The following is a 10912-nucleotide window of genomic DNA, read 5'->3' as shown; positions in this document are numbered from 1 at the left end:
CACCGGCCCTTTCTCTACACAGCCCGCGCCCTGCCCCTCAGCACAGCCCCTCCCCCATCGCGTCATGGCCGCCGCCACAGCCCCGCGCCCCCAGTGGCTGCAGGGGGTACCCGCAGGGACTACACCTCCCATCACCCCCCGCGGCGCCACAGCCGCACCCCTCTTTTTAGTCACCCTCCCCTCCGCGCGTGGACTACATCTCCCATCGCACCCCGCGGCGTTTATAAGCGCACCTGCCCTTCCGCTCCGCGCATTTCCGCTTCCGGCCGGCCGGCGGGCGGGTGGCTGGGTGCAGGGGGCGTCCCCGCTCGCTATGGCCTCCTTCGGGTGGAAGCGGCGGATCGGCGAGAAGGTGTCCAGGGCCACCTCCCGGCAGTTCGAGGCGGACGCCGCGGATGACAGGGGGCTGCCGGAGGAGGAGGAGGACGACGGCTGCGTGCCCGCAGCGAAGCGGAGGAAGGAAGGCCGCGGCGGGGGCAGCGCCGAGCAGAGCCGGCGGCTGAAGGACGAAGGCGCCAGCCTGGCCGAGAACAGGAGGTAGCGCTGCGGCCGCGCTCCCTGAACGGGCCGCGCTCTTTGCTGCGGGTGGGGGTTGGCTGCCGCGACGTTGTGTTGGTGTTCGCGTCTCGTTTCTGTTTGTCTGCGTGACAAAAAGCGATCACGGGAGAGAGACAAAAAAAAAAAAGTGGGTCTGAGATTTGAGGGGGAAAATAGGATGTTGTGGGTGAAGCCCATATGTTATGGGTGAAGCCCATGGGTAATGCTTCAGGTGCTCGGCGAGCTTTTTGTCTTGCAGGTGTGTGGTAATCCTGTGCAGCAGTTGTTAGAAGTAAGCGCGTTTTCACCCATGCAGGGACCAGGCAAACAAAACAAAACAGTTAATGCGCAGCAATTCTGGCTGATTCTTCAGAGAAGCCAGGTTGAGGTGGCCTCTCTGAGCATCTTGTGACAGGAGTACTGAGTTGCTGCATTTCAGCAAGATTTTTGAAGGGGTATTGCATAAATGGTTCTATTCTCCTGTTATGCTTCAAGCAGAACATCACTTTGCAGCGGGGGATGGATAAAGGAAGTATGAGAGGCTATAAGTAATATATTAACTGCATAATTTGACTAGTTCTTTTCTAGAACGAAAAGAACCAAACAACCACAATTCTGAGAATTTATCCTCTTAAAATCTTCAGAATGCTGGATATTTAACTCTGTATTCTGGCTTTAGTCATACGAAGCATCTCTGCTTTATTCATTGTTCCAAATCAGCAATGACATTATTTTCCTGGTACAAATATTTCCATAATAGGTCAGCATGCACTCATCTTCTGTTAAACTGGTGAGGGCCTGTTACAGACCGCCCGACCAGGATGAAGAGACAGAAAAGGCATTCTATAAGCAGCTGGCAGAAGTCGCTCAATTGTCAGCATTTGTTCTCATGGGGGACTTTAACTTCCTGGATATATGCTGGAAATAGAGTACAGCCCCGAGGAAGCAGCCTGGAAGGTTCCTGGAGCGTGTGAAAGACAGCTTCCTGACTCAGCTGGTTAGTGAGCCTGCCGGAGGGGGTGCCCCGCTAGGCCTGCTGTTAGGAACAGAGAAGGACTGCTGGGAGATGTGGTGGTCAGGAGCAGAGTGACCATGGCATGGTAGAGTTCTCTATTCTTTGTGAATCACAAAGTTACTGACCTCAGGGCAGGCTTTGGACTGTTCAGGACACGGGCAGGCAGGATCCCTTGGGACTCAGCCCTGAAGGGCAGAGGGGCCCAGGAAGGCTGGAGCTTCTCAAGAAGGAAGTCTGAAAGGCGCAGGAGCTGGCTGTCGCTGTGTGCCGTAAGTCTGGCTGGTGGGGAAGAAGACCGGTGTGGCTGGACAGGGAACTTTTGCGGAGTCTCTGGGAGAAAAAGAGAGTTCATGTGCAGTGGAAGAAGGGACAGGCAACTTGGAGAGTGTACAAGGAAGTTGCTAGTGTACGTAGGGGACAGATCAGGAAGGCCCAGCATGAGCTCAACCTGGGCACTACGGTTAAGGATAACAAAAAATGTTTTTATAAATATATTAACAGCAAGAGGAGGACCAAGAAGAATCTCTATCCTTTACTGGATGTAGGGGGAAACATGGCTACTGAGGATAAGAAAAAGGCTGAGGTTCTTAATGCCTTCTTTGCATCTGTCTTTACTAGCCAGACTAGTTATCCTCGGGGTACTCAGCCTCCTGACCTGGAAGGCTGGGACAAGGACCAGAAGAAACCCGTCACAGTTCAGGTGGAAACAGTCAGAGACGTGCTGCTCCACCTGAACTGTCACAAATCCCTGGGGCCAGGTGCTGAGGGAGCTGGTGGATGTGATTGCCAAGCCACTTTCCATCATCTGTCAGTGGTCATGATCATCCAGACAGGTCTGGAGACTTGTTTACCAAGAGAGAGACCATGTTTACCAAGACTGGAGACTTTTTAACGTGACACCCATCTACAGGAAGGGTTGTAAGGAGGATGCAGGGAACTGCAGGCAGTCATCCTGACCTAACTGCCAGGGAAGATGATGGAACAGGTCATCGTGAGTACAATCATACAGCATGTGCAGGACAATTCGGATCAGGCCCAGTCAGCATGGGTACATGAAAGGCAAGTCCTGCCTGACCAACCTCATCTCCTTGTATGAGTGGATGACCAGCCTGGTGGATGAGGCTGTTGATGTAGTCACCTAGATTTCAGCAAGGTCTTTGACATGGCCTCCCCCAGTGTTCTCCTGGAGAAGCTGTCAGCCCATGGCTTGGACAGGTACACTCTGTGCTGGGTTAAAAACTGGCTGGGTGGCTGGACCCAGAGAGTGGTGGTGAATGGAGTGAAATCCAGCTGGTGACTGGTCACCTGTGGTGCTCCTCAGGGGTCAGTGTTGGGGCCCATCCTCTTTAATATATTCATTGATGATTTGGATGAGGGAACTGAGTGCACCCTCAGTGTGTTTGCAGATGATACCAAGTTGTGGGGAAGTGTTGATATGCCAGAGGGTAGGAAGGCCCTGCAGAGGGGCCTGGACAGGTTGGGTTGATGGGCAGCGGCGACTGGAATGAGGCTCATGTGGTTAAGTGCTGGGTCCTGCACTTTGGTCACAACAACCCCATGCAATGTTACAGGCTTGGGACAGAATTGCTGGAAAGCTGTGCAGAGGAAAAGGATCTGGGGGTGTTGGTTGATGCTCACCTGAACATGAGCCAGCAGTGTGCCCAGGTGGCCAAGAAGGCCAACGGCATCCTGGCTTGGATCAGGAACAGTGCAGCCAACAGGACCAGGGAGGTGATCGTCCCCCTGTACTCAGCTCTGGTGAGGCTGCACCTCAATTACTGTGTTCAGTCTTGGGCCCCTCACTGCAAGAAGGACATCGAGGTGCTACAAAGCTGGTGAAGGGCCTGGAACACAAGTCCTGTGAGGAGCGGCTGAGGGGACTGGGGTTGTTTAGTCTGGAGAAGAGGAGGCTCAGGGGAGACCTTATTGCTCTCTACAGATACCTCAAAGGAAGGTGTGGGGAGCTGGGGGTCGGCCTCTTCTCGCAGGTAACCAGTGACAGGACAAGAGGGAATGGCCTCAAGCTGCACTAGGGGAGGTTCAGGTTGGAAATGAGGAGACATTTCTCAGAAAGAGCAGTCAGGCACTGGGACGGGTTGCCCAGAGAGGTGGTGGAGTCACTGTCTCTGGGGGTGGTTAAGGAAAGGTTGGACATGGTGCTTAGGGACATGGTTTAGTGGGTGACATTGTTTGTAGGGTGATGGTTGGACCAGATGATCTTGGAGGTCTTTTCCAACCCTTATGATTGTATAAACTATACCTGTCAGTCTATAAAAGGGAGGACCGGGGGCAATCTGGAAGAGAGAAAATCCTAGAAGTCTAAATCAGGTAAATTTATATATGTTATTTTAAATAAGCTTTGTACGTGGTCTGCTTAAAATATTTTCCTTGAGGAAAGGCTTTCTAATCAGATAATTCATCTTCTTACTGTTCATCTTCTTACTGGTTTTACTGTTCATTCTGATGTTGACACTATTCAAGGGGGTTGTGATTCATTCCTATACATACACCTCTGTTCTTGAGTTCTGTGTTTTCTGAGTTCAGAAATTTGTCAATACAATTTTGAAACTTTTAAAAGATGACTTTAAATAAACTGAGATTAACCTAAATCGTTTAAACATGCTGCCAATATATTAGTCAACACCTTTAATGCAGTAGCCACATCAATTGGCTACAGTAATGTTAATGTCTTTGAACACAAAATAACCCAAGTAATTGTGTATTGTTAACATATTCGTATAAGCTATTTCCAGTGTTAAAAACAACAATCTACAGAACGGCAGATCTATCCTTTTCAAGGTACAGAGTTTGTCTTTTTCAGCTTGAGAAAACGAATTATTTCCAAAGGCTTTCATTCTACAGCTGGTAATCACTAATATTTACTGTATGTTGAACAGAAATTGATCTTTATTTCTGTCATCCTCCTTCCCACCTTTACCCTCTTCATATTTTGCTTTAGGATGATGTATTCTGTGAAACACCCCTCAGTTCTGCGTAGATTTTGTTATCCTTTGATTTGCTTTTGTAACAAATTTTAAGTTTTGTTTGTAAAATGCAATAAATCTCTTGAACAGCAGCAAATAATCCATGTGGTCTGCAGCTGGATCAGACTGCTTTATATTTATTCTGAGCAGCAGGTAATTCTTTGCACCTTTAAAATCTTGAGTGATTGTGAGGGACTGAGTTTTGTCCTAAGACTTTCCTTTTAATGTTGGTTAGAGAACCTTACAAAAAAAATCAACCCATTTATGAGTAGCAACTTGTGGTTTTGTTTGTGATTTTAATGAGAACTGTATCTCATTGGGGTGCCTATGTGAGCTACTGAGAAACAATAAATGGTTTATAAGAAACGTGTAAAAAAGGCAACAAGAAATTAAAATGTATTTTTCAGGAGACTTTTCACTCTCTCTGGTGTTAACACTTGTATCTGAGACTTAATGTAAGTTCTGACTTAAAGCTGTAGTCCTGGTAAGTGAGGGGAAATTATCCCATTCAGTGGAGTTTAGGCAATTGTAGTATGGTATTGCCGTCATATGTAACTTTCAGGCGGATCTCCTTTAAAAAAGATTTGACATGGATTTTTAATCTACAGAAGCTTTTATTACTAGGACAGGTGGAATAGTTGGCCTACCATCACAATGAACTTGAAGAAACGGTATGAAAGGAATGTTTATTCTCTGTGATGATGAGTGTTTGTTGTAATTGTGTGTTGGACTTCCATGGTCTTTTTTTTTTCTGAACGAATGAGCGAATGAGCGTACAGCTTGTGTAGAAATTAAATATTTAATGTAGGTTGTTTCAAAAAGTAGCAAAGTTTAGTAACAGGTAAAGACTTCTAGTTGGATTGTGCTGCATTCAGTTAAAAGGATGATATTCTGATGATAATTTTTTGATAAAGGGATGATCTTTTTTGGCAACAAAGTTGATACGGGGCCTGGAGCATCTTCACTATGAGGAAAGGCTGAGAGACCTGGGAATGTTTAGCCTGGAGAAGAGAAGACTGAGAGGGGATCTCATCAATGTGCATAAATACCTGAGGTGTGGGAGACAGAGGGACTTGGCCAACCTCTTTTCAGTGGTCTGTGGGGACAGGACAAGGGGCAATGGCCACAAGATGGAGCACAGGCAGTTCCGCACCAACGTGAGAAAGAACTTCTTCATGGTGAGGGTGACAGAGCATTGGGACAGGCTGCCCAGGGAGGTTGTGGAGTCTCCTTCTCTGGAGATATTCAAGGCCTGTCTGGAGGCCTATCTGGGCAGCCTGCTCTAGGGAACCTGCTTTGGCAGGGGGGTTGGACCCAATGATCTTTCGAGGTCCCTTCCAACCCCTACAGTTCTGTGATGCTGTGATATTCATTGCAGAACTTCGGAAGAAAATCAAAGCCTGAAAACTAGTGGGAATTGAAGGTGTTATCTTAGTTGGTGGTACTTGTGGGATGGAGAGAAGAAGAGGGTTCTGGAAGGAGACAGAAGGGAACCAGCAGGACTCTGAATGAAGAGTGGAAAGTAATAAATTCAACTTTGTTTCTTGTTGAAAAGAGACAATAAGGTAATGTGCATGGCAAAATTAATATGATGAAGGGTGATTTTTTTAAGTGGATTCACTGTTACTTACACAGAACAGTGTTTACCACTTCTGTGTTTGGTTAGGTCAGGTAGCTTGTTCTGGTAAGGGAGCATCACAGCAGTGATGGTGTTATTTCCCCACAAATGTTCCTGTTTTCATTTGTGGTAAGTACCTCTCTTTGGGTAAGTGAGATGAAACTGACTGATTTGTGCTTGTAAAGTGAGTCTCAGTGTTTCTGGGGGGAGCAAGGAATAATGGGGCCACTAGAAAAATTCATACAGCCTGCTCTTTGCCCATTGTTAAGCTCAGGAGTGGCACTGGTGAATCGTATGGGGCTGCAGGCACCAGAAAAATGGGTTTTCAGCTTTTATGCCAGTTGCTTGCGGAGTGTTTGTATGTACCTCGTGTCATGCATGTGCAGTAAACCTGTTATGTCTGGAGTCAGAGCAAAAGTGGTGCTGAAGGAAACAGTTTCTGATCCACACTTCAGTCTTCTGAGGACTGGGAAGGAAGAAGGGGAGATACTGGGAACAGCTGATTATCCCAGTGGGTCTAATATATTGTGGGGGACATGGGTTAGGAAATTCTGAGCTAGGGTTTTGATTGGTAGGTTGTTACGATCAGTAGTCACTAATCTTTTCTTTTTTTCTCTGATAGCGTGAAAAGTCAGATGTATGGAAGAAGTGTTTCGTTTGTCTGCTCTTTATATATGTGGGAAGGAGTCTTTTGAGAAGCAGTCTATTGGTTGAAAGAATGGAAGATATTTTAGATAAGAAATTACTTTTGCTTATAGGAAACTTACAATGCTGGCAGATTGTTTAAACTGAGATACTAGCATGGATGTATCCCCATGCACTGGAATAAAAAAAAAAAAAGTCTTTTAAAGAAAGGTTTTTTTTTTGCTGATTGTCCTTTTTTTTTTTTTTTTTTTTTTTTTTTTTTTAAATCCAGCACTACACAAAAGAATAAACATTTCTGCTCAGCTTCAGGATATTGAAAACAGCAGTTTACAGTTGCAGTGTATTTTGAATGGTAGGTACCATGCCCTGTGGACACAAGCCTAAGAATGGGTTCAGATGAGATTAAATAATGGAATGGCCTCAAACATAAGATGTATTAAAAACTAACAGAGAGGAGAGGAGATCTTTTGTCTGACTAGCATCTCCGATATAACTGAATTGCATATTGATGTAGGTAACTTTGCTTTATTCTTTTTTTTTGTTTTTTTTTTAAAAATAAACGTTTTCGTAGCTGTCCACTAGGTGGAGGTAGAGTTCTTCTCATTAAAGCCTAAGTGCAAAAAATGTTTTTCATATTTTTTTTTACAAGTAGACACTATTGTGTTTAAGTTCTTATTGATTTGCATTTAATGTTTCAATTAATTCTGAAAAATACAATAACACTAGTCTCTTATTTCTGATGGTACATTTTCTTTATTGCGTTAAAAAATACCTTCATCTCTCAAGCTGCTACTGGTTTTGGAAGGTCATGCTTTCATCTGGAAGACTGTCTTTTGTGTGAGCTTACAGAGATTTACCAATGTTGAAATAAATAATTGTTGTTGCTTTGTCACTTGCTGATTTAAATTATCTGACTAATAATGTTTTACACTTAGCTTTTGAGGTGGCATATTAAAGAAGGATATGCTGAAGTGCTACAGACAGAGCGGACAATAGATCAATCTTCATGAAGTGGTTTATTCTTCTAGGGGAATTAGTCTTTAAGAATTTTCCAAATTACTTCTCTAACCCGTTTTTATAAAAAAGACACATCCAGCTTTTCTGATCTGCTGCTTAATCCACATTTTCATAGTTGAGACTTAACCTTTTTTTTTTGCTGGCACTAATATGCCAGCATCACTTCAATGTGTAGTCTGTCACTCCTTAGGTATATATGCTATAACTGATTTTTTTTCTCCCTAGATACCTGTAAGGTGTCGGCATAAAATGATGAGAGGCACAGACCTTTTAAAAGCATGTTAATGTAGTGGTCTGTTGGATTAAGCATTATGAAAAGTTCCATTTAGCAAATGGAGCAAAAGAGTAACATCTAGTTCCAAAACAAATGAGTGACAAATGAAGAGTTGAAAAAACTTTGCTGTGATTTTAAAATGTTTGTATGTGTTCAACTTACCAGTGTCTTTCAGGTTTAGATTGTGGAGTAACAGAAGGGTTTGGGTTGGAAGGGACCTTACAGATCACCCAGTTCCAACGTCCCACACCTCCCATCAACCCAGGTTGCTCAAAGCCCCATCCAGCCTGGCCTTGAGCACTTCCAGGGATGGGGCATCCACAGCTTCTCTGGGCAGCCTGTGACAGTGCCTCACCACCCTCTGAGTAAAAAAAGTTCCTAGTGCCTTATCTAAAGTTTTAGTTTAAAGCCTGTATTTGTGCTTGGGATTGCCCCATCCCAGGTGCAGGACCTTGTACTTGGCTTTGTTAAACTTCAAGAGGTTTGCATAGGGCCATCTCTCAAGCTCTAGATCCTTATTGCTTATCATAAGTACTTGCTTGCTAATGAATTACGAAAGCATTGAAGTAATAGACTTCCTTTCAGGTTATCTGGCATATTTATTTATATGCAACCAACATGGCAAAGGTCACTGGAAAATTTGCCTTTCAATTCTCAGATAGTAGAACACTGAATTATTTACATAATAAAGTGTTAATATATGTTTTTCAGAAAATCCAAGAGCTCTCTTTGATAGAAACTTTTCAGGAGGCTCAATTGCATTATGTAGTAGCCTAGGAGAAGTAGGGTATGTTAGAATATGCTGGGTGTTTTAGGAGGAGTGGGTTGTGTTAGGACGATGGGGGCTGGGTCTAGGAGACCTGGTTGCATTTTGTTCAACAGCTATCTCCTCCTGGTATCAGTCCCGGATGTAATTTTCACGTCAGGTATTAGCTCTTCCAGACAGTACTTGCCTCTTTCAGAGTGAGTGACCAGTATCAGTATTCCATAACTAAAATTAAATTTCTTCATTTCAGCAATCATTTGCTTTGATTAGGTGTAATGTCAGTCAAACAAAAATACAGAGAAAGCAGGTTGGCTGATTCCTCTAAAGTTGTGTAGTGCAAACAGGGGCTTGATAAGATTGTCTCAACTTCTAGTCCAAATACCCAATCACTGCGTTTCAGGGTTTAGCATGATTACTTATTGTGCAATTGTGTATATTGTGTATATAAAATACTTTGCTGTTAGCTTCCTTGAGGACGCTTTACACATGACATACTAAAATGAGCCTAAGGGTGTGTGATCTGCAGCTCTTCAGTGCAGAGTACATGAGCTGAAACAAAAAAGTCTGAACAAGTATGGGCTTTTTACCTCCACTTTCCTGGAAAAGCACATGTTGCAGCTTCTCTCCTATTAGTCAGAACACAGGATTTGTTCTGCAGGCCTCAACCTTTCCGCAGAGCTAAGAGCATTTTCTGCACTTTTTTTTTTTTTTTTTGTCATGTTCAACAATTTCCTATAAATCGGTTTCCTGAAATAGCACTTCAATTTTTGTCTTTAAGCTAATTTTTATTGCTAGCATCACTGTTTTCCCTCACTTGCTGATAAGAGCTGTTGCTTCCTGGTGATGCATCTAGTTGGCTTCTGTCATTGAGGCGGAAATTATTTGCAGAATGTTGAAGTAGTTCCTTTTGTTTAAATTGCCGTTTATCTTTAGTTTAGCCATTTTCCTCTTACTCCGACAACTGGTTATTGTTTGGCAAAGGAGGAGTTCAGTTTTGAAGTTTTGTTATTAATTTTTTGCAGATTTTTCTAGAGAGTACATGCACAAGAATCAAAGATTATTCAAGAACTGTACAAAACCTCTGATCAAATTTGGGAATGTCTTTTTGTTACTGTTACCAGTGGATATTGAATTATATTGTAGTATCCATGTATATTTGAATGTGTGCACGTTTTATCTAGGTATCTATTTGTAAATTGTAAATCGAATATTCGTAGAACAGCTGTAGACTTTGTGAAAAACATACATAAGGAAATATTTTAATATACATATATGTGGAAAACACAGTTTATCTGCCTTCACTCTGCATTATTTTTAGGCACTGAAGGGAGGCCATGAAGAAATGAATCTGTATTTATTCAGGGTCTCCTCACAATGTAGCAGAAAAAGGTATCTCCAAAGCATGATTCAGCTCACATAGGAGCTTAAATTGCACTTCATTGGGCCCTCTTGCTGCTAACCGTATATAATAACTACACTATAAAGGCACCAGGACTGCTTTTGGGTGCACCAGCACAGACTGATCCGTGGTCCTTCTACAGAATGGTTTTGTGACCTTGGAGAGGGTGACCATGGACAAACTGTCTTTTGGGGGAATGCCTGTGGCCAGCTCTAACCCCACCTCGTCCTGCGAAATAGCAGGGGAGAGCTGTCTGGCCACAGCCATGCCAAGGACCCATCTGAAAAATACCGCTGGGTAACACTGCTGGAGTGGCAGTGGCCAGCGATGTTTCTTGGCGGTGCTGTCTTTGTAGTACGGAAGCAACCTGTGAGACTATGGGATGGATGGAGGCTTAATCTAAACGCTCAGTGTTAGGGACCTAAGGGTGTGTGGGGTGAATCAGGTGTAACAGCTCATACCTGTCTGGAGGTGAAGGGTAGTCCTTGTGGTACCTGTCCTTGGACTGAAGTGTAGAGGGTCAGTGTGTTTCTATCATGTTTCTTGTGTAGAGGAATTCGATCAGAGAAAAGCTCCTGTGTTCACCAGAGATGTGTTAGAAATACTATTAATTTTTAAAATAAAAGCAGAGAGGATGTCTGTTTACTTAAAAAGAAA

The 10912-nt window shown here is 43.9% G+C and overlaps 1 protein-coding gene across 1 annotated transcript in view; it reads left to right on the top strand.

Annotated features, from left to right (window-relative positions):
• Nucleotides 1-242: 242 nt before the first annotated feature.
• Nucleotides 243-10912, top strand: part of TTC33 (tetratricopeptide repeat domain 33) — a 52342-nt gene continuing 41672 nt past the window's right edge. The window contains exon 1 of the mRNA XM_068666271.1: nt 243-537. Coding sequence (XP_068522372.1) covers nt 314-537 — 224 coding nt within the window. The 5' untranslated portion in view covers nt 243-313. The remainder of the gene's footprint in view (nt 538-10912) is intronic.

The sequence above is a fragment of the Anas acuta genome, chromosome Z (genome assembly GCF_963932015.1).
Source record: "Anas acuta chromosome Z, bAnaAcu1.1, whole genome shotgun sequence".
Taxonomy (NCBI): Eukaryota; Metazoa; Chordata; class Aves; order Anseriformes; family Anatidae; genus Anas; species Anas acuta.
Note: the sequence above shows the minus strand (reverse complement) of the source record. Positions and strands in the feature narration are given on the sequence as shown.